The sequence below is a fragment of the Anomaloglossus baeobatrachus genome, chromosome 1 (genome assembly GCF_048569485.1).
Source record: "Anomaloglossus baeobatrachus isolate aAnoBae1 chromosome 1, aAnoBae1.hap1, whole genome shotgun sequence".
In the NCBI taxonomy this organism is placed as follows: Eukaryota; Metazoa; Chordata; class Amphibia; order Anura; family Aromobatidae; genus Anomaloglossus; species Anomaloglossus baeobatrachus.
The window spans coordinates 747,680,857-747,704,988 of NC_134353.1; the positions used below are offsets into that span (position 1 = coordinate 747,680,857).

The 24,132-nt window shown below is 52.3% G+C and overlaps 1 protein-coding gene across 1 annotated transcript in view; it reads left to right on the top strand.

Moving 5' to 3' along the window:
* The window catches only part of ANAPC5 (anaphase promoting complex subunit 5), a 179,676-nt gene that overhangs the window by 104,237 nt on the left and 51,307 nt on the right, over positions 1 to 24,132 (top strand). The window contains exon 12 of the mRNA XM_075323552.1: positions 6,375 to 6,449. Coding sequence (XP_075179667.1) covers positions 6,375 to 6,449 — 75 coding nt within the window. The remainder of the gene's footprint in view (positions 1 to 6,374; positions 6,450 to 24,132) is intronic.

The following is a 24,132-nucleotide window of genomic DNA, read 5'->3' on the forward strand; positions in this document are numbered from 1 at the left end:
ATATATATATATATATATATATATATATATATATAGGCTTATAGGCTATACATTTGCACTGTACGGTCGCTCTGTTGATTTTTGGCTATATACCCTCCTGGATTGTTCTCAGAGGAGACAACAGCATGTCGTCTGCAAAAAGCAAGGGTGCCAAAGCACAGGCGTACTTTGCAACCTGTAACTCATGTGCAGCCATACTACCGGCAGGTTCCACTGACCCTCACTGTGTGCAATGCTCGGCCCCTGTGGCACTTACTCAGCCGGAGCCTTTGCTACTGGTGGCCCAGGTAGAACCACCTGCTACCACTGCTATCCAGGTGACAGGGATGGAGTTTGCAGCTTTTGCTGACAAACTGTCTGAGAGTATGGATAAATGGTCTGCTAAAATACTAGAAGCCTTACAGTCCAGACCGGTGATTCAGGCCCCGGGCTCTGTCCAATCTTTGACCCCTGGTCCCCCTCAATTGGAACAGCAAAGTGCCCCTGGGGTGACCCATAGGTCCCAGGATGAGGTCTCTGACACGGACCGCAGTCCCAGGCCGCCCAAGCGGGGTCGCTGGGAAATTCCCTCCACCTCATCACACTGTTCAGGGTCTCAGCAGGAGGACTCTCTGGAGGATGAAGCGGAGGTAACAGATCAGGATTCTGATCCTGAAGCCGCTCTCAACCTTGATACACCTGAAGGTGACGCCGTAGTGAATGACCTTATAGCGACCATCAATCAGGTGTTGGATATTTCTCCCCCTGCTCCTACAATTGAGGAGTCAGCTTCTCAGGAGAAATTCCGTTTCAGATTTCCCAAGCGTACATTGAGTACGTTTCTGGATCACTCTGACTTCAGAGAGGCAGTCCAGAAAAACCGAGACTGTCCAGACAAGCGTTTTTCCAAGCGCCTTAAGGATACACGTTATCCCTTCCCCCCTGATGTTGTCAAGGGCTGGACTCAGTGTCCTAAGGTGGATCCTCCAATCTCCAGACTGGCGGCTAGATCCATAGTTGCAGTGGAAGATGGGGCTTCGCTCAAAGATGCCACTGACAGACAGATGGAGCTCTGGTTGAAATCCATCTATGAAGCTATCGGCGCGTCTTTTGCTCCAGCATTCGCAGCCGTATGGGCACTCCAAGCTATCTCAGCTTGTCAGGCGCAGATTAATACAGTCACACGTACATCTGCCCCGCAAGTGGTGTCCTTAACCTCTCAGGCGTCGGCGTTTGCGTCCTACGCCATTAATGCTATCCTGGACTCTGCGAGCCGTACGGCGGTAGCATCCGCCAATTCGGTGGTAGTCCGCAGGGCCATGTGGCTACGTGAATGGAAGGCAGACTCTGCTTCCAAAAAGTTCTTAACCGGTTTGCCATTGTCTGGCGACCGCTTGTTTGGCGAGCGATTGGATGAAATCATTAAACAATCCAAGGGAAAGGACTCATCCTTACCCCAGTCCAAACCAAACAGACCTCAACCACGGAAGGTACAATCGAGGTTTCGGTCCTTTCGGACCGCGGGCAGGTCTCAATTCTCCTCGTCCAAAAGGCCTCAGAAAGATCAGAGGAACTCCGATTCATGGCGGTCTAAGTCACGTCCTAAAAAGACCGCCGGAGGAACCGCTCCCAAAGCGACCTCCTCATGACTTTCGGCCTCCTCAAACCGCATCCTCGGTCGGTGGCAGGCTCTCCCGCTTTTGCGACGCCTGGCTGCCACAGGTAAAAGACCGATGGGCGAGAGACATTCTATCTCAAGGTTACAGGATAGAGTTCAGCTCTCGTCCTCCAACTCGTTTCTTCAGAACATCTCCGCCCCCCGAAAGAGCCGATGCTCTTCTGCAGGCGGTGTGCACTCTGAAGGCGGAAGGAGTGGTGATCCCTGTTCCTCTTCAGCAACGGGGTCACGGTTTTTACTCCAACTTGTTCGTGGTGCCGAAAAAGGACGGATCCTTCCGTCCTGTTCTGGACCTAAAACTGCTCAACAAGCATGTGAAAACCAGGCGGTTCCGGATGGAATCGCTCCGCTCCGTCATCGCCTCAATGTCCCAAGGAGATTCCTGGCATCAATCGACATCAAAGATGCTTATCTCCATGTACCGATTGCACCAGAGCATCAGCGCTTCCTGCGTTTCGCCATAGGGGACGAACACCTTCAGTTCGTGGCACTGCCTTTTGGCCTGGCGACAGCCCCACGGGTCTTCACCAAGGTTATGGCAACAGTGGTGGCAATCCTACACTCTCAGGGACACTCGGTGATCCCTTACTTAGACGATCTGCTTGTCAAGGCACCCTCTCAAGGGGCATGCCAACACAGCCTGAACATTGCTCTGGAGACTCTCCAGAGTTTCGGGTGGATCATCAATTTTCCAAAGTCAAATCTGACACCGGCCCAATCACTGACATATCTTGGCATGGAGTTTCATACTCTCTCAGCGATAGTGAAGCTTCCGCTGAACAAACAGCGTTCACTACAGACAGGGGTGCAATCTCTCCTTCAAGGCCAGTCACACCCCCTGAGGCGCCTCATGCACTTCCTAGGGAAGATGGTAGCAGCAATGGAGGCAGTTCCTTTTGCGCAGTTTCACCTGCGCCCACTTCAATGGGACATTCTCCGCAAATGGGACAGGAAGTCGACGTCCCTCGACAGGAACGTCTCCCTTTCGCGGGCAGCCAAGGCTTCCCTTCAGTGGTGGCTTCTCCCCACTTCTCTGTCGAAGGGGAAATCCTTCCTGCCCCCATCCTGGGCGGTGGTCACGACGGACGCGAGCCTGTCAGGGTGGGGAGCGGTCTTTCTCCACCACAGGGCTCAGGGTACTTGGACTCAGACAGAGTCCTCCCTGCAGATCAATGTTCTGGAGATAAGGGCAGTGTATCTTGCCCTAAAGGCGTTCCAGCCGTGGCTGGAAGGCAAACAGATCCGAATTCAGTCGGACAACTCCACAGCGGTGGCATACATCAACCACCAAGGCGGGACACGCAGTCGGCAAGCCTTCCAGGAAGTCCGGCGGATTCTGCTGTGGGTGGAAGCCACAGCCTCCACCATATCCGCAGTTCACATTCCGGGCGTAGAAAACTGGGAAGCAGACTTTCTCAGTCGCCAGGGCATGGACACAGGGGAATGGTCCCTTCACCCGGACGTGTTTCAGGAGATCTGTTGCCGCTGGGGCATGCCGGACGTCGACCTAATGGCGTCCCGGCACAACAACAAGGTCCCGGCATTCATGGCATGGTCTCAAGATCACAGAGCTCTGGCGGCAGACGCCTTAGTTCAGGATTGGTCGCAGTTTCAACTCCCTTATGTGTTTCCTCCTCTGGCACTGTTGCCCAGAGTGTTACGCAAGATCAGGGCCGACTGCCGCCGCGCCATCCTCGTCGCTCCAGACTGGCCGAGGAGGTCGTGGTACCCGGATCTGTGGCATCTCACGGTCGGCCAACCGTGGGCACTACCAGACCGACCAGACTTGCTGTCTCAAGGGCCGTTTTTCCATCTGAATTCTGCGGCCCTCAACCTGACTGTGTGGCCATTGAGTCCTGGATCCTAGCGTCTTCGGGGTTATCCCGAGAGGTCATTGCCACTATGAGACAGGCTAGGAAACCAACGTCCGCCAAGATCTACCACAGGACGTGGAAGATATTCCTGTCGTGGTGCTCTGCTCAGGGTTTTTCTCCCTGGCCATTTACCTTGCCCACTTTTCTGTCCTTCCTTCAATCCGGATTGGAAAAGGGTTTGTCGCTCGGCTCCCTTAAGGGACAAGTCTCTGCGCTCTCTGTGTTTTTTCAGAAGCGCCTAGCCAGACTTCCACAGGTACGCACGTTCCTGCAGGGGGTTTGTCACATCGTCCCTCCTTACAAGCGTCCGTTAGAACCCTGGGATCTGAACAGGGTACTGATGGCTCTTCAGAAACCACCGTTCGAGCCAATGAGGGATATTTCTCTCTCACGCCTTTCGCAGAAAGTGGTCTTCCTAGTAGCAGTCACTTCACTTCGGAGAGTGTCTGAGCTAGCAGCGTTGTCGTGCAAAGCCCCTTTCCTGGTGTTTCACCAGGACAAGGTGGTTCTGCGTCCGGTTCCGGAATTTCTCCCTAAGGTGGTATCCCCCTTTCATCTCAATCAGGATATCTCCTTACCCTCTTTTTGTCCTCATCCAGTTCACCAATGTGAAAAGGATTTGCACTTGTTAGATCTGGTGAGAGCACTCAGATTCTACATTTCTCGTACGGCGCTCCTGCGCCGCTCGGATGCACTCTTTGTCCTTGTCGCTGGCCAGCGTAAAGGGTCACAAGCTTCCAAATCAACCCTGGCTCGGTGGATCAAGGAACCAATTCTCGAAGCTTATCGTTCCTCGGGGCTTCCGGTTCCCTCAGGGCTGAAGGCCCATTCTACCAGGGCCGTGGGGGCGTCCTGGGCCTTGCGGCACCAGGCTACGGCTCAGCAGGTGTGTCAGGCGGCTACCTGGTCGAGCCTGCACACTTTCACGAAACACTATCAGGTGCATACCTATGCTTCGGCAGATGCCAGCCTAGGTAGGCGAGTCCTTCAGGCGGCGGTTGCCCACCTGTAGGACGGAGCCGTTTACGGCTCTATTATGAGGTATTAGTTACCCACCCAGGGACTGCTTTTGGACGTCCCAAGTGTCTGGGTCTCCCAATGGAGCGACAAAGAAGAAGGGAATTTTGTTTACTTACCGTAAATTCCTTTTCTTCTAGCTCCAATTGGGAGACCCAGCACCCACCCCTGTTCCCTTCGGGCTGTTGTTCTTTTTGTACACATGTTGTTCATGTTGAATGGTTTCAGTTCTCCGATATTCCTTCGGATTGAATTTACTTTAAACCAATTTATAATTTTTTCCTCCTTCTTGCTTTTGCACCAAAACTGAGGAGCCTGTGATGCACGGGGGGTGTATAGGCAGAAGGGGAGGGGCTTTACACTTTTAGTGTAATACTTTGTGTGGCCTCCGGAGGCATAAGCTATACACCCAAGTGTCTGGGTCTCCCAATTGGAGCTAGAAGAAGAGGAATTTACGGTAAGTAAACAAAATTCCCTTCTTTTACCCTCCAGTTCAGACACTCTTGTCTCCACCTCTGCAGTGCGAGCCCTCAGGGTCTGCATATCCTGGCGTAGGAGGCCAACTTCTGTATGTACCTCCGCAATCTTCCCTGTAAGGGAGCTCTTACATGTAGATATCGCCTGCATAAGCTGCTTGTACACTTGTCTCAGGGTTAAATCATTTTGATCTTCAGCCTCCATGTCCGTCAGTACTTGGCCCCTAGAAGAGGCATTCCTCTTAGCTTTAGGAGTGACCGCCTGGCCGCCCCTTGCAAACTCCTTGAGTTTATCAATGGCTCCACTCTGCTTGAGAGGGACTTATATTGGTTCGTTGGGCACTTGCTAATTATGCAACCCACTCCTGCCGCACCCCAGCACACCTGGTCCCGCGCCCCTATGATGTGTGTCCAGCAGTAAGTATGCCTCCACTCTCCTCCCACCCAGCTCAGGCAGCCAGAGAGCAGCCACTCATATATGACGTGCCAGCAATGGTGAGTCCCGGGTCAGCTTAATACTCCAGGTGCAGCTTACAAAGGTGATGCAGGTCTGTGCAACGTGGGGGCTTCAAGTTGTGTCCTCCCTTTGTTGTCCCAGTACCAGAGGGAGATCTGCCGGCCCGTTTTTCAGGGCACACACCCCAGACCCTCCAGCACCTCACAGGGTAAGAGTTCCCTTTGGTGGCCCTTTGATGTGCCGCCTGCTGACCGCCATTGGCGCGGCTAATGGTAATATCAGCCCCTTGTGCTCACCGCTCTCCAGGCCTCCTCTTCGGCACAGCTCTGTGTGTGTAGATGGCTGCTATCACTCGCCGCCCTCTCTGTGGACGAGCTGGGTTCTGGAACCATGCGGCGCCGCATGCTGTGAAGATGCATGGCTGTGTGCAGAGAAGATGGTTGCCGTGCCTCACACGCCGGCTGCAGAAGATCCTGTGTCTATGATTAGGAGCCGGGGTACCGCACCGGTGGGACTGCTGGCCTCCAGATGGTATCCCCTATCACGGGAACGAGTGTGCAGGTGTGAAAGAGCAGGCAGCCAGGTATGGAAGCCAGGATAGTTTGCAGGATTTAGGCAGCCCCTTTCACATGCGCCCGCTCTGGTCTGCTACATCGCCCCTCCAAGTGAGTGCAATTGTGTATTGATGATATCTGTGCCATTTATGTACAAGCACGCATCCATTAAAATGAAAGCATGGCTCATCAATACATTGTGACAGGACACTCATAACTATATGCAATTGATTTATACTCGTAGCAACTATGTGGGTCCCTGCACCACCAGTGGATTATTGTACAGTATTATGTATGAACCTCATATATGTATGTGCTGAGATGAATATTGTTTTGTAGGGCTGTTTTTCTGCTGCTTCTGAGATCTTAAAACATTTAAAGGAAAGATTCCCTCCGAATTCCCAGCATGCAAAGGTAACGCTTTACAAGATAATACCGGCACTTATGTCTGGGGATTATTCTTTGTATGTTCAGAAAAATGTAAAATTTGCCTCTTTCCCTTCTTTGTCCAAAGTTTCATAATGTAAATCCATGCTTCTAAAAGAAAAAAAAATGAAGCTATGCTTACTCCCCAAATATACCCTAAACTCAAGCACTTGTTGAGGTTTTTACATTAGACATTTGCCATGCGATGAAGCACGTTTATCACTGTGAGCTAATTCCAATGTGGTGCCATCCACATCTGTCCAGGTGATTTCTAGGGCACAACAGTTGTGACTACACAGTCATCATTGGGAGTGGTGGCAGTAATTGACAACCTCACTATCAGTTGGATTCTGTGAAAACTTCTATCCCGGCTGTTTAAACCTTTAATATTCATGATTTTGCTGTGGGGTCTCGGCTTTTTTTTGGCTAAGATTAGGTTAATTGTTTTATACCCTAACTGATGCTTGAAAATATGACATTACAAAGAAAAAAGGTAAATGGTTCTTCCCATCTTTATAAGTTTTTACCTACCCATATGATTGGTGATATCTTGCTGATCACTTGACTCTTGGGATCTCCAGAGCCCAGTTTGAAAGGAGCACAAGACCTCTCCACTCCATCTCTGGGACTACAGGAAAAGTGCTGTATTTGGCTAGCTCCAGCAGTCGCATAGACTGTGGCTAGATGGAAAGAATAAGGGGTACTTTGCACGCTGCAACATCGCTAGACGATTGTAGCGATCCCGAGCGCGATAGTCCCCGTCGCAGATGCGATATCTTGTGATAGCTGCCGTAGCGAACATTATCGCTACGGCAGCTTCACACGGACTTACCTGCCCTGCGATGTCGCTCTGGCCGGCGACCCGCCTCCTTCCTAAGGGGGCGGTTGGTGCAGCGTCAAAGCGACGTCACACGGCAGGCGGCCAATAGAAGCGGAGGGGCGGAGATGAGCGGGACGTAAACATCCCGCCCACCACCTTCCTTCCTCATTGCAGGCGGGACGCAGGTAAGGTGATGTTCCTCGCTCCTGCGGCTTCATACACAGCGATGTGTGCTGCCGCAAGAACGAGGAACAACATCGTACCTGTCGCTGCAGCAAAATTATGGAAATGACCGACACTACACAGATCACCAATTTACGACGCTTTTTCGATCGTTTATCAACTTATCTAGGCTTTACAAGTTGCGACGTCGTTACTGGCGCCGGATGTGCGTCACTTTCGATTTGACCCCGACGAGATCGCAGTAGTGATGTCGCAACGTGCAAAGTACCCCTAAGTCTTTAAAGAAAATCTGTTAGTAAAATCAATTCTCTTAAGCCATCTATATGGGCATGCAGGTGCTAAAAAGTTGAGATAAATGGTACTTGATATCTGCAATGTGATGTAGTATTCCAGAGAAATGTACGTTTTTCTTTTATATAAATGAGCTGTTAAGATCTATGGGCTGGACACATCTCCCTGAAAATCCTGGCTCCAGAGTATATTTTAAATGAAATTTGGCTTTACCAGTGTGAGACATATAATGACTGACAGTCTGATATCATTGAAGAGCTGGGTGAGATTATAACGCAGAGCTGAACTATGTTTCATTACAAACACATTTGTAGCTGCATTTGTTCTCTCATAGTGCTTTAGCTTCCATGTAACAAGCTTCTGGTGTGCGTGGAAGGGGAGTTCAGTTGAGTTGTGCACTGTGAGAATAGAATTGCAGATGTGTTTCTAATTAGATAAATTTCAACTCCGCTGGACTGCTTGTTATAATCACACACATTCTGCTCTCCTAATATCACTGCAGAGTTGTCAGTCATTACATGTCTCACACTAATAACTCCTCTCTTTTCAAATAAGCTCTGTTGGCGATACTGAAGATGATTAGTGTTTAGACCATAATCTCACCAGCTCATTTACATATAACAAAAAAAAAACCTTGGATTTCTCTAGAACAAGCGATTAGATTGTAGATATCAATATATTATTCTATTCAACTTTCTAAGACTTGCATTTTTGCTCCTGGTGTTTTCGTTCTTCTATTATAACTGGGTTCAATATAAAGTATGTCTTCCTTCCCTCCTTTAGTACAGTACATGACATATCGCACCTTTTCTTTTCATGGTTTCTGGGGTGTGGTTTTTTTTTTTTTGTTTTGTTTTTTTCTCCTGCCTCTCTGGTTCAGGAGGGGTCATGTTTTACATGCTGGACAGGATACAGTGGAATGGCTAGTGCAGTGATCTCAAACTTGGCTGGGTATAAGGGCTGCACATAGAAAAAAAAATTGGAAGGCCACATTCTTTTCAGGTCAAAGTGACATTTTTCATTGGTGCGATATTGGTTTTTTTTTTTACACACCTTCAGATTACTGTAATGTCCCCAGCTGGACCCCATTGTAATGTTTCTGTTCTTCTCCCCCCATCCTTGTCCCATCCTTGTCCCATCCTGTAGTAATGTGCCCCATCCTTCTCCCCATCCTGTAGTAATGTGCCCCATCTTTGTCTCCATCCTGTAGTAATGTGCCCCATTTTTGTCCCCATCCTGTAGTAATGTACCCAATCCTTGTCCCCATCCTGTAGTAATGTACCCAATCCTTGTCCCCATCCTGTAGTGATGTGCCCATCCTTGTCCCCATCTTGTAGTGGTGTGTCTATCCTGTCGTCATGTGCTTGTCATGGGTCTGCTGCTTGTCTCTGATTGGCCGGCAGCTGCCATTGGAATAGTTGTGCAGAGAGAGCTTGACTGCACAGCGCCGGCAAAACGTTCATCTGAAACAAAACTCTGACGGCTGCGGCCATTGCAATGGCTGCCATCGTTCCTGGGTCCGCGTGTCTGCAGGCCGCAAAAAGCGGTCTCGTGACGCATGTTTGAGACCCCTGGTCTAGTGAGCACATAACGTCATAAAGGTCTGTAGGTGATTAATAACAGCACTATGTAACAAATTGTAACAAGTTATAGGCAGACAGCTGTAAATAGAAGCAATGTGCAGTATGTAAGGCTCCTTTCTCTAGCGCTTTCATTGGGGGACACAGGACCATGGGTGTATGCTGCTGTGACTAGGAGGTTGACACTAAGTGAACATAAAAAGAGTTAGCTCCTCCCTGGCAGTGTACACCCCGAGCCGGAGGCGGTACTATGCCAGTTTTTTGCTTAGTGTCGTAGGAGGCTGAAGTGGGCTCATATCTCTGTGGGCCAACCTCAGCCTAGGCTATTGCGCTTTTTTACGTTTTTTTCGGGCTATACGGCGCCGCTCAGCATTCTCATCGTTCTACGTTTTTTGTCTCTTCTGCAGGGTTAAAGACCCTGCTTCAGAGAGAACTCTCGCCCCAGGGTTGCCTGAGGGCTCGAGACGCCAGGCCCTATCCCCCTCCGGCCCCATGGTACCACCCCAGGGGTTGATTGGGGACCGAGATTATTATTTGATTTAAGGGCACACACTCCCCGTCGACCCCCATGGTACCGTCCCAGGGGGTGTTTCTGGTGGAGGTGAAGAGGATTCCCTGAGGATGTCAGACTGTCACAGCGCAGGAGCGCTCACATCAAGGGGTCCTCTGTCACCAGGCCTCCCCCAGCGTTCACCTGATACCCTGGGCCCAGGCTGAGGTTCTGGCACTGCAGCGCAGGAGCGCTGCGCAGTCTCCATCACGGCCCCTCGGATGCCTCAACACTTACCAGGGGCCGCAGCAATCATGGAGGGGACTTATGGATCCGAGGGACGCGCGTGGACGCAGGTGAGAGCTGTTCCACGCCCAGCGCTGCGCTCCCGGCAGCCGCCGCTCATTAATTTAATCCCCGGCTTCGGGCCTAACTCGGGCCGGAGCGCTCCCCCCCCCGTTTGCGTGCGCCCCCTCTGGCCCGCCCTTTCCATATTCTGCCCAGAGACAGCCACCTCATCATGCCTTGCAGGAGACCGGCCTCCATCCGCAGCCCTTTTGCAGGACCCTGCTGGACGGAGCACTGACCCCCCACCCCACAGGGACTGGGCCCTGCGTCTCAAAGCTAAGTATAGAGACGTTTATTCAGAGGGTCCTTCTGCAATGTGGGGCACTTTTATTGGGGGGAACAGTGATTGCTTGATAATGCTGCTTTTTTACTGTGTTTCTGGCCGGTTCCACGGTTTTTACTGAGAACCGCGCCGATGATGCCTGATTCTCGGCCGCATGCATAACTCTAGGCCCCGGCTTCAGCGGCAGCCTAGTTTCGTTTCGTTCCCCTGCATGTCAGTCATGCAGGGGGACACTGCAGAGCCGCCCGCCGGCCGCTCTGCACAGGGGAGGACGCTCCTTTTTGAGGAGATGATTCCCTCCCCTGTACATCTCCTTCGCCCTCCGATTCCCGCTCCTGGGTTAACCCCCGCCCTCCCCCCTCACTCTGGCGCCATTTTCTCAGCGTCTTAGTACACTGGTCGGCGCTGGCTGCTCGGCAGCAGAGGGAGTGAATACTGGCTGGGGGTCCAGGCTTGGAATTCGGATGGCACTCATAATAGTGGCCTGATAAGTCACAACCTCTGGTTGTGCACTTTTATACACTCTCAGGGCATTCTGAAGGAGTTAATTCTTTATCATAGAACCTCCTCCTCAGCAGCATGTCTCACTCTAGCAGCAAAGCTCCAAGGCTGTACACTACATGTTCTGCATGTAACCTCATATTGCCTGAACCGGCACACTGTAATGGTTCTTATGTGGTGGATGGTGGTCAAGATGCCTCAGCCGGGAGTCTCCCCAGGCTGAACCCCTGTCTTGGGTATTCTAGACATTCTAGACAGAGCCCCCACCTCTGCAGCATGTCTCACAGAGCGAGGCTGCAGGCTGTTTTTTATTATCCACTGCAGGTAGTCTCGTACGGCTATACCGAGCTCATAACCACTGTGGCCCCTCAGCATGGGGGCTCATTAATGGTCCCTCCAGCTGCTCCGGTTTCGGTGGCTGACCCCCGTGGGAATCCTATTTCCAGGGGTCGGCTGTCCCGGCATCTGCTGAGCATGCAGCCCCCTTCTCAGGGCGTTTTCTGCTTCGCTCAGCAAAGCTCACAAGGGACTCTCCTTCTGGGCTCAGACCCCGTCCTCCTGACAGGGAGACGCAGGGTCCCCTGTCCTCCCCGTCCCGCAGCTCCGATTACGAGCTGACTCACTGGACGAGGAGGATGTCTCTACCACGGGCACGGACGCTACTTTATGTACATTGATCCGTCCGTAGGTGACGCAGATGCGAATGATTGGATTGCGTCCATTATTCTTGTACTGGACCTCCATCCGCCTGATCAGGGGAGTATTCCCCGCTGGCAGAAAGGCATCAGTATACCTTTAACAGGACGAGGAGTGTGTTCCTTAACCACTCCAGTTTTCAGCCCGCTGCGTCCAAGCCCACAGCCTATCCTGCAGACCCCACAGCGGGGTTCTGCTGCCTGTCTCCCCCTCCCATCAGAGGTGGTCAAGGAGTGTACTCATTCGCCAAGGGTAGCCACTCCGGTGTCTAGACTTTCAGCCCGGTTAGTTGTATCAGTGGCTGACGGCACCTCTATATGGATTCTACGGTACATTAATTTTGTACTGGACCTCAATCCGCCGGTGTTACCTTATCTAGGTGAACACAACGTGTGTTCCTTAACCACTCCAGTTTTCAGGCCCCTGTGACTAGCCCAGGGTCCGCTCTGACAGTCGCTTCCCATGAAGCGTGATTCTGAGGACTGTGTTTCCCCTGTCCACCAATGGTGGTCAAGAAGTGGGCTCATTCACCTCAGGTGGCTCAGCCCGGACCGTTATGTCAGTGGCTGATGGCTCCTTACTTAAGGTTCTGCGGTCCGCCCGGTTGTCCTTTGGGCCAAGTCGGTATGGGGACGGCAGGAGCTTCGTTCTCCTCAGCTTTACAGCAGTGCGGTTTTTTTTTTTGTACCTTCTCTGCTTCTCTGGAGGAGATGCATTCTCTCACAGGGACTCTATGCCCAAAACGGTTGCCTGAACTTCCAGACTTCAGTCTTTTCATCCTCTGCCAGGTCTGCCATGCTGGACGCCGCACGGCGGTGGTCTGGGCTACCTTCCTCGCTATCCGCAGGCTCCTGTGGCTTCGGAATTGGAAGGCAGATGCCTCTATGGAGGTTCCTTGCTGGGCTCCCCCTTGGTGGGACCAGTTTCCGCGGAACCAACTGGGTGAAATTAAGGAAGCTCTTGGCGGGGAGTGTTCTTCCTTGCCACAAACCTAAACCAGGGAACCTGTCCAGGGCAGGAATCAGTTGAGGTTTCGGTGGTTTCCGTTCCTCCATCTGATCGTCCTCTAGCTCGGCCTAGGTTCATAGAACCAAATGGCTCGAAGCTGCGTCTTCAGAAGACCGCAGGAGATGCTGTCACTGAGTCAGCTTCCTCCGAGCTATTTAGCCACGCTAACAACCTCCTTGGTCGGTGGCAGGCTCTCTCCACTTGGCGACGTAGGGTTCTAACACGTCTCCGTTCAGTGGGGGCGAGATTATATCTCCCTTGGCTACAGGATGGACTTCTGTCCACCCGCCAAACAGATTTTTTCTGTCAACTCCTCCCGGCTCCAAGGCCGCCGCCTTCTCACAGGCCGTGGCATTTCTTGCTGGCTAATGGAGTAATTGTACCGGTTCCCGACTGGGAACGGTTCTGAGATTTTTGCTTAAATCTATTCCTAGTCCCCGAAGAGGGCGGTGCCTTCCGACCTGGATCTTTAGCTTTTCAAGCATAGCCAGGTGGGGCGTTTTCACATGGAGTCTCGGTTTTGTTCCGTGTGTTTTTTTTCACCGGATCAATCAAGAACCCAAGGAGATTCCCTAGCAGCCATCGGCATCAGAGATGCCTATCGGCAGGAGTCAATCGCAGTTTCACACCAGCGTTGACTACGTTTTGACAATCGGAGTGGTCCAATTCGTGGCTTTTCCCTTGGGGTTAGCCAAGGCCCCTCGAGTATTCTCATTGGGGCAGCTGTGATTAGGGTCCTGCCCCCCTAGGGTTTGGCAGTGATCTTTTGCCCTGGACGGCCTTCTTGTCGGGGCTTCATCCAGTGCTGACTCTTAGCAGAGTGCTTCGCTCACTCTCGCCACTCTGACCTATTCGGGTGGCTTGTCTTTCTGTCCAAGTCCACTCTGACTTCGAACCAGAGGTTCTCAGGGCGTCAATGGAAGCGGTTCCTTGCCCAGTTTCTCCTGCGTCCTCTGAGACTGGATGTTTTCCGCTGTACAAGCGAACTCAATCCTCCCACGGGGTGGTGGCTTCGCCACTGACCAGGGGCTCGTTTCAGTGGTGGCTTCGGCCACTCTGTCTCAGGGGTGCTCCTTTCTGGCCCGTCCCGGGTGATCCTCACCAGGATGCTAGCCTATCCGCCTTGGGAGCAGTATATCTCCACCGTGGAGCGCAGGGCGCTTGGACTCTGTCCGAATCAGCCCTCTGGATCAATGTGCTGGAAATCAGAGCTGTATTTCTGGCTCTCTAAGCCTTCACCATCTGTGGGCGGCTAGGCACATTCGAGTCCAGTCGGACAACGTGACAGCGTTTTCCTACATCAGCTTACAGGGCGGGACACTCAGCCGCCTGGCAATCTTGGCGGCTCAACATTCTTCAGTGGACAAGGGACTCCTAGTCCACCGAATCCGCAGTCCACATCCTAGATGTGAAAACTACGAGGCAGGCTTTTTCAGCTGTCCAACCGTGGTCCACAATCCTCAGGTTTTGCGGTAGACACACTGGTTCATGTTTGATCCCAGCTTTGTCTCTTTTCGAATTTCACCCTCTACCTCTTGTCCAGAGTCCTGCGTAAGATCGGTAAAGGGGGCCGTCGGGTCATTCTTCCAGACTGACCCAAGCAGGCTTCGTACTCTGACCTGCTCCTTCTGTCCGTTGGGTTGCCATGGCATCTTCCGGACCGTTCAGACCTTTTCTCAAGAGGTCCGTTTTTCCCGTCAGAATTCTGGATTCTCAGATTGACGGCGTAGCTCTTGAGTCCTGGATCTTGGCGACTTCTGATATCCTTCCTGAAGTCATCTCCGCTATGACTCGAGCTCCAAAGTGTCCTTTGACCTTTTTGGCCTTGCCGACCCTCCTGTCCCTTCCACAGTCCGGTCTACAGCTAGGACTATCCCTCATTAAGGGACAGGTCTCGGCTCTGTCAGTATGTGCCAGCGGCATATCGTCCGGCTGGCTCCGGTGCGCTCCTTTAAGGGCGCATCTCACATCATTCCGCCTTTCCGGCGGCCTATGGAGACCTGGGACCTTAATCCGGTCCTCCCGGTTCCCGGAAACCCCCCTTTGCGCCTCTTGGGGAGGTTTCTTTGTTTCATCTTTCACAGAAAGTACTCTTTCTAGTGGCTATAATTTCCCGCCAGAGAGTTCTGGCTGCACTCTCTCGGAGTCGCCCCCTTTTTTTGGTCTTTTGCATCAAGACAAGGTGGTCTTCGTCCGACTCCGGACTTTTTTCCCTAAGGTGGTTTCTGCTTCCACCTTATCCGGGGCAATTTTCCTGCCTTCCTTTTGCCCGGCTCCTGTTCATCGCTTGAGGAAGCGTTGCATATCCTGGATCTGGTGCGGGCGCTCCGGATCTATGTGTCTCGCACCGCCGTTGTTAGGCGGTGCACCTCTCTGGTGCTGACTGTTCGTCAGCGTAGCGGTCTCTCGGCATCTAAGCCGACCCTGATGTTGGCTTAGGTCGGCCATTTCCGAGACCTACGAGTGTATTCAAGTGCCTTCCCCGCTGGGGATCAGAGCACATTTGGTCAGACCTGTCGGCGCCTTTTTTTGGGCTTTCAGGCACCAGGTTACGGCTCAGTAGGTCTGTCAGACTGCAGCTCGAATTAGTCTGCATACTTTTTCGAAGCACTACCCAAGGCATGCTCATGCTTTGGCAGACGTGGGCTTGGGCAGACGCATTTTTCCGGCGTCTGTCGCCCATTTGTGAAGTTAGGTTTGCCTGCTTCTCAGTTGTCTGTTTATTCCCACCCATGGACTGCTTTTGAACGTCCCATGGTTTGGGTCTCCCATAGGAACGATAAAGAAAAAGAGAATTTTGTTACTTACCGTAAATTCTTTTTCTTATAGTTCCGTCATGGGAGACCCAGCACCCTCCCTATTGCCTGTTGGCAGGTTTCTTGTTCCGTGTGTCTTCACCGGCTGTTATTGTTGTAGACAGAGGTTCCGGTTCTTCCGGATTTTACTCTGTCTCTTCTTGTGGGTGGATGTCCTCCTTCAGCTTTTGCACTAAACTGGCTAGATCTGGCTAGCAGGGGCTGTATATGCTAGGAGGGAGGAGCTACATGTTTTTGAGTGTAGTAACTTTGTGTGTCCTCCGGGGGCAGTAGCTATACACCCATGGTTTGGGTCTCCCATGACGGAACTATAAGAAAAAGAATTTACGGTAAGTAACAAAATTCTCTTTTTTTCTTCCAATTTTCTCCTGTCTCCTCCCTAGTGTCTCTAGTAGGAGCCCCCTGAGCAGCCATGCCTAACTCTAAGTCGTCCTGATCCAAACAGGCCCCCTTCATAATGCATTTTGCGTGCTCGTCTTGCAACGAAAAATTCTCCCAAGGCCAGGCTACCTCCCTCTGCGCAGCTTGCACTCCCGATCCGCAGCCCACGCAGATTGCCCCAGACGCCGCCAGCCCCCCCGTCCACGCCGCTACTGCAGCAGTACAAGACGCATCGGGCCCCAATGCGCTCCCTCCCCCAGAGTGGCTGACTTCTCTCTCCCAGTCGGTGGATTCTCTGTCAAGGGCGTCCCTGACCATCGCGCAAGCTTTGCAGTCGCTCCCTACGCTCAGCCATGCCACACAGGTCCAGCCGCCGCAGGACCACAGTTGTGCTGACCCTGACCTGGCTGCTGGAGCGCGGAAGCGAACCCGCACGGTCTCGTCTTCCAATTCCTCCCAGAGGTCTCTCTCCCCTCCAAGACCCGAGCGCCACTTGTCTCCGGGACCATCCGATCTCTCCGGAGAAGAGTCGGATGCAGCCTCACTGCTGGACTCGGACCAGGCAGCTGATGTCAGGCGTATGGTGGACAGCCTGGTTGACGCAGTGAATAAGACGCTGAAGCTCCAGCCGGACTCTGCCACCGCCCAGAGCTCACAGGTATCTTTCAAACATGTTAAGCGTGTCCACAGGTCTTTTTGCGATCATCCGGAATTCGCTGAGATCCTACGCAAGCACAGACAGCAACCGGACAAGACGTTCAACAACGGTAAGTCAATTGACTTACACTATCCCTTCCCCGAGGATCTTAGGAAGGAATGGGCAGGCTCACCGGTGGTCGACAATTCCCCCCACCCCCCCCCACCCCGGTCTCCCGCCTGTCCTCGCATACGGTTCTATCTCTGCCACAGGGGACATCGCTCCGTGACGCCACGGACCGAAACATTGAGAGATTCGCCCGTTCGGCTTTCGTGGCAGCAGGCGCTGCCCTGTCGCCGGCTTTTGCCGCCGTCTGTGTAGCGAAGGCCATGGTGACATGGGCCGACACCCTCCGCAGAGGCCTTCGCTCACAGGATGGCGATCCCGAGCTCGTCAACATGGCGGCGCAGGTTGTCCTAGCGGGTGAGTATATCATTAACGCATCTCTGGTGTCTGCCAACTGCGCAGCACAAGCGGCCAGCAACACGGTGGCAATCCGCCGGGCGGTCTGGCTCAGAGCCTGGAATGCAGACGCAGCTTCAAAGAAATCTCTTACCGGCCTCCCATTTGCAGGAGGCCGACTGTTCGGGGACAGGCTCGATCAGATCATCGCCGAGGCTACGGGAGGAAAGAGCACTTCCCGTCCCCAGCTGAGGCCAAGACGTATCCCGCGCCGCCAGCCGACCTCAGGTTTTCGTCCTTTTCGCAGCTTCAGTTCCACTACACAGCCTAGGAGGAACAGATCCCCACAGAGAAACAGGAAGAACCCGTCCTTCAAAACAAATCCGTACTGGCGTCCTAAATCACGCCAGCCAGCCAAACCAGCATCTAGATCTCAGCGATACTCCTCCAAATGACTCGTGGTCTTCGCGCGTCAGCGCGGACCAGGTGGGGGGGCGCCTGTCTCTTTTCCAACACGTATGACTGCCCTTGATCACAGATGCTTGGGTCAGAGAAATTTTAGTCTCGGGATACAAGATAGAGTTCTCGTCAATGCCCCCAAGTCGGTTTTTCCTTTCCCATCCTCCCGAGTCAGACGCGCAAGCTCGCCCTTTTCTTCATGCCATCGAAACTCTTCGCCGCTCAGGGGTCGTGGTGCCGGTCCCAGACTCGGAACGGTTCAGGGGAGTCTACTCAAACCTCTTTGTTGTCCCCAAAAAGGACGGCACTGTGCGTCCCGTTCTTGAACTCAAGGTCCTCAACAGGTACGTCAGACCCAGAAAATTTCGCATGCAGTCCCTCCGATCGGTCATTGCCTCCATGGAGGTCGGCGAATTCCTCGCCTCTCTGGACATACAGGATGCATATCTGCACATCCCGATTGCACATCAACACCAGAAATTCCTGCGCTTTGCCGTGGCAGACTATCATTATCAGTTTACTGCCCTACCTTTCGGCCTTGCGTCTGCGCCCCAAGTATTCACGAAAGTCATGGCTGCTACCATGTCGATCCTGCACTCCAGAGGAGTTCTGGTGATTCCATACCTGGACGACTTGCTGATCAAGGGGTCCTCTTTCAACGACTGCCGTCTAAGTGTCCAGGTTACCATCGATACTCTGTCCCGGCTCGGTTGGATCATCAATCGGAAGAAGTCCTCTCTGACCCCGGCCCGTCGGATCACATTCCTCGGCATAGAGTTCGATACCATCCAAGGACGTGTGTCCCTTCCACAGGAAAAGATTGCCTCCCTCCAGAGAGATGTCCAGACCCTCCACCGCTCCAGAGCGGTGTCCATACGATTCGGTATGAGGGCCCTAGGTCGGATGGTGGCGGCAATAGAGGCGGTCCCGTTCGCCCGCTTTCATCTTCGTCCCCTTCAGATATCTCTGCTGCACAATTGGGACAAGTCGCAATTCACCCTGGATCGCAAGATAAAGTTGTCCCCGGAAGTCCGCCGCTCTCTGCTCTGGTGGACCAACAGCCTAAATCTCTCCAAAGGAATGTCATTCGTACCGGTATACTGGCAGTCACCACCGATGCCAGCCTTCTGGGCTGGGGAGCGGTGTTCCATCATCACACGGCTCACGGACAGTGGTCCTCCCGGGAAAGCCAACTCCCGATCAACGTTTTGGAGATCAGAGCGGTCCTTCGAGCCCTGCAAGCTTTTCAGCGCCTTATACAGGGGTCTCCAATCAGAATACAGTCGGACAACGCCACGGCGGTGGCATACATCAATCACCAGGGCGGCACGAGGAGCGTCATGGCAATGAGAGAGGTGAAGAAGATCATACAGTGGACAGAGTCGCACAACTCCAGGATCTCCGCGGTACATATCCCCGGCATGGAAAATTGGGCGGCCGACTATCTCAGCAGACAGGGTCTGGCGTCGGGCGAGTGGTCTCTCAACAGAGACGTTTTCGGACAGATCTGCCACAGATGGGGGACTCCGGATGTGGACCTGATGGCCTCGCGGTTCAACAATCAAATCCCACAGTTCATATCTCGCTCCCACGACAAGCAGGCACTAGGAGTCGACGCCCTCATTCTTCCGTGGAATCACTTCAGACTATCGTTCATCTTTCTGCCGCTGCCACTGATCCCAAGAGTCCTCAAGAAAATCAAGGCAGAGGGCATTCCGGTGATTCTCATCGCCCCAGAATGGCCCAGGCGAGCATGGTTCGCAGAACTCGCACAGCTCGTCGAGGACACCCCGTGGCGGCTTCCGGATCGGCCGGACCTGCTGTCTCAAGGTCCGCTCTTCCATCAGAATTCAGGGGTTCTCAATTTGACGGCATGGCTCTTGAATCCTGGCTGTTAGCCCAGTCAGGATTTGCTCCAGGAGTGATTCAGACTATGATTAGAGCTCGAAAGCCTTCATCTTCGAAGATCTACTACCTCACCTGGAAGGCCTTTTTTCAGTGGTGCGAGGTCAACGGAAATCTCTCCCCGCTAGTTCTGTCACTACCGACGCTTCTAGCGTTCCTTCAGGCAGGGTTGCAAGCGGGTCTCTCGCTGGCAACCATCATGGGGCAGGTTTCGGCTTTGTCTGTTCTTTTCCAACGAAATCTAGCATCACGTCCGCAGGTCAAGACGTTCATCCAAGGAGTCGCTCATCTGAATCCGCCCTATCGGGCTCCGCTAGAACCATGGGATCTCAATCTGGTTTTAGGATCGCTCCAACTGGCTCCATTTGAACCACTCAAAGAATCTTCAGTCTCACACTTATCCTGGAAAGTGATTTTTTTTTGGTGGCGGTCACTTCAATCAGGAGAACGTCTGAACTGGCAGCTCTTTCGTGCCGTTCACCTTTTCTTGTTTTTCACCAGGACAAGGTTGTCCTGCGTCCGTCTCCGGAGTTCCTGCCGAAGGTAGTGTCTCCTTTTCACCTGAATGAGGATATCGTGCTTCCATCTTTTTGTCCGGCACCCACTCGGTCCTTGGAAAGGTCACTACACACACTGGACTTAGTACGAGCGCTCAGGACTTACATCTCGAGAACTGCGCCTTTCTGCAAATCAGACAACCTGTTCGTCCTGCCTTCTGGTCCCAAGAAGGGCATGCCGGCATCCAAGGCTACCATTGCCAGATGGATCAGGTCAGCCATTTCGGAGTCCTACCGAATCAGGTACAAGTCCCCTCCGAGAGGAGTAAGAGCACATTCCACCCGTGCACTTGGGGCGTCTTGGGCAATCAGACACCAGGCTTCAGCCGAGCAAGTCTGCAAAGCCGCAACGTGGGCCAGTCTTCATACCTTCACCAGGTTTTACAAGGTCCACACCCAGGCATCAGCAGATGCCTGCCTTGGGAGAAAGGTGTTGCAGACAGCCGTCGCACACCTCTAAAAAGGTAGTAAACATGTGTACAGAGCGTTCCTACGGAATTTGTGCTTCGTTTTGGATCTGTAGGACTGCTTATGTACCCACCCAGGGACTGCTTTTGGACGTTCCATGGTCCTGTGTCCCCCAATGAAAGCGATAGAGAAAGAAGGATTTTTGTGTACTCACCGTAAAATCTCTTTCTCTGAGTCTTCATTGGGGGACACAGCACCCACCCTGTTTGAATTGTGAGGTCTTCATTTACCGGATGTTTCCCAATGTTGTTTGCGGGTCACCTTTGTTTCCATCCGGCTATTATATATATACGTGCCATAAGGCACGGTGTGTTTTTCACCACACTTTTTTTCTCGTGTATTACATTGTTTAGTTATGGTTGTTCAGGTCTCTCCTACTACTGCTTTTGCACAAAACTGGCATAGTACCGCCTCCGGCTTGGGGTGTACACTGCCAGGGAGGAGCTAACTCTTTTTATGTTCACTTAGTGTCAGCCTCCTAGTCACAGCAGCATACACCCATGGTCCTGTGTCCCCCAATGAAGACTCAGAGAAAGAGATTTTACGGTGAGTACACAAAAATCCTTCTTTCACATTGCGTTTTTCCCTACGTCCACAGGTCCCGTCGGAGGATCCGTCCGAACCGCCCCTCCCCCACTCTGCAAAGCGTGTTCCGGACGCATGCACCCGGCAGGGCCATTCACTGTAATGGAGCACACTGCGTTAGCGTGTGCTCTGTTTTGTGCCATTTTTGCACATATACGTTTTCTGCAGATGGACACCCGAACGTAGTCCACTATGTGCATATGCCTGATTATTATTATTATTATTATTATTATTATTATTATTACTCAGGCATCATTACAAATTTTGCACCATTTTCTTTCTATAGCCTTTTTGATGCACTGTCTTTTGCTGGCAGCAGACTGAGTTAAAGTGGCTCTGTCAGCACAGAATGACTGTTCAAACCAAGCACAGGCAAGATACTGAATCCAGGCACACCTGTTATAGAAAGATCCAGTGCTTGGTTGCGGAAATATCTTTATATTAAAGTTGCAGTAGCAATCCTGGTGGTTGGTTCTCTTTAAGTGCACCTTCCCACCTGCTTGACTTCCCTCTTATTACCCTTCTTAATCTGAGCTCCTCTCCATATCATCCTCTATATCCCATCAAAGATAAATGTGTTGGGAAAGAAAAGGCCTGTAAGAGACAAACTATGCAAAATGTTTAGTGAAACCCAATTGTATAAATGATTTTTTTTTTTGGCTCACAATATATGTATATAAGTAGACAAAATACATATGTCCCGTAAAGTGGACAACCATATTTTGTAGGTTCACACGGGAAGTTTTTTTTTTTTTGGGTAACAATAGGCAATTATAGCAACGTTCTTGAATAATCTGAATTATCAGGGAGACCCTGCTTATCACATGAAGATGTGTGACTGAAGGAAAAAAATTACAGCCAGGTTGTCTGGCCGTCCTGTGCTGAACTATTGCCACTATAATTTTACCCGTTCCTTCCAGCGACATTCATCTATTACTTTGATCTCACAGAAAAAGCAGTTTGTCACGTTTAAAGTTTTAAATGTAAATTACCAAAAATAAGTTTGTGTTTGTACGGTAAGGCTGAGCACACACGGCAAGAAAAACGGAGCGAGTGTAATGTGGTAAAAAAAAATCGCATTCCACCCGGACCCATATTACTCTGTGGCCACTCACATGAGCAATTTTTTTTTTCTTTGTCGCTCTATTGGGAGACCCAGACAATTGGGTTGTATAGGCTATGCCTCCGGAGGCCGCACAAAGTATTACACTCAAAAGTGTTAAGCCCCTCCCCTTCTGCCTATACACCCCCCGTGCTCCCACGGGCTCCTCAGTTTTTTGCTTTGTGCGAAGGAGGTCAGACACACACAGCACAGCTCCACAGATTGGTCAGCAGCAGCTGCTGACCATGTCGGATGGAAGAAAAGTGGGCCCATATAGGGCCCCCAGCATGCTCCCTTCTCACCCCACTCTTGTCGGCGGTGTTGTTAAGGTTGAGGTATCCATTGCGGGTACAGAGGCTGGAGCCCACATGCTGCTTTCCTTCCCCATCCCCCTCAGGGCTCTGGGCGAAGTGGGATCCTATCGGTCTCCAGGCACTGAGACCGTGCTTCATCCACAACTCCTGTGGAGCCTGCTGGATAGGAGCCGGGTACCGTTCAGGGACATGGCCCTGCTACGTGAAGGTACTCTGTATCCCTGTGGGGACCGCGCACGGCAACACCTCAGCTTTGCTGGGTGTGCTAGTGCACCGGGCCGCGGCGCTGACCGGGTTAAATGTGCCATTACACACTCAGCGTCGCTGAGTGTGTTTATATGTAGGGGCTACCGCGCTAACCGCCGCTGCCATGGGAAACTGCGGCGCGGCTGGGACTTGTAGTTCGCCGGGGACTTCGGCGTGTGCCGCGCTTTTACGGCGGCCACGCTTATACTCGAGTCCCCGGCTTGCTTGCGGCCTAGTTTTCCCTTTCTCCCGCCCTCAGCCCTGACAGGCAGGGGGAAGGGCGGGACGCTGCACGGAACGAGCAGCACTGAGGGCTGGAGTATGATTTGCATACTCCACCCCCCCTCACTGTGCACAGTGCGGGCACCAGTTCCCGCACTTTCTCGGCCACGCCCACGGCTCCCTCCTCTCGTCAGGACGCCGCAGCCATTCCTGTCAGCTCCTCCGACGCTGCAGAGAGGGACAAACCCTGGGAGACCCAGACACGGTCTCTGGTGGCCTCACAACCGCTTTAAAGCGGGTGGTAAGCAGCACCTGTTGGTGCTAGCCCCATGGTGCTGTAGTGTATTGATACATTATTTGTTTATAGTATATACTCTACACTGTATGAGCACAGTTCATTCTGGCTATATACCCTATTGTGTTACACAGGGAAAACAATAGCATGGCGCCCACAAAAGGCAGGGGTGCCAAAACACAGGCTTATTATGCTGCCTGCGCCGCATGTATGACCCCCACTACCGGCAGGTTCCACTGACCCTCATTGTGTGCATTGTTCGGCCCCTGTGACACTTATTCAGCCAGAGCCTCTGCTAAGAGGGGCCCAGGGGGAGCCACCTGTTGACACTGTCCAGGTGACGGGGACTGAGTTTGCAAAACTCTCTGAGACTATGGCTAAGATACTAGAAGCCTTGCAGTCCAGGCCGGTATCTCAGCAAAGGGACTCTGTTGTATCATTGTTCCCTGACCCCCCTCAGTTGGTCCAACAATGTCCTCCCGGGGTATCTCATACATCCCAGGCTGAGGGTTATGACTTAGACCCCAGCCCCAGACCGAATAAGCGGGCTCGCTTAGAATTTCCCTCGACATCATATTGTTCAGGGTCTCAGCGGGGGGAATCTCTGGTTGATGATGCGGAGACAGCTGATCAGGATTCTGATCCTGAGGGCGCTCTCAATCTTAATACTCCAGACGGGGACGCCATAGTGAACGATCTTATTGCGTCCATCAATCAAATGCTGGATATTTCTCCCTCAGCTCCTCCGGCGGAGGAGTCAGCGTCTCAGCAGGAGAAATTCCGTTTCAGGTTCCCCAAGCGTACACCGAGTATGTTTCTAGACCACTCTGATTTCAGAGAGGCAGTCCAGAATCACCATGCTTGTCCAGATAAGCGTTTTTCTAAGCGCCTTAAGGATACACGTTATCCTTTTCCCCCTGACGTGGTTAAAGGTTGGACTCAGTGTCCCAAAGTGGATCCTCCAATCTCCAGACTGGCGGCTAGATCTATACTTGCAGTGGAAGATGGGGCCTCGCTCAAAG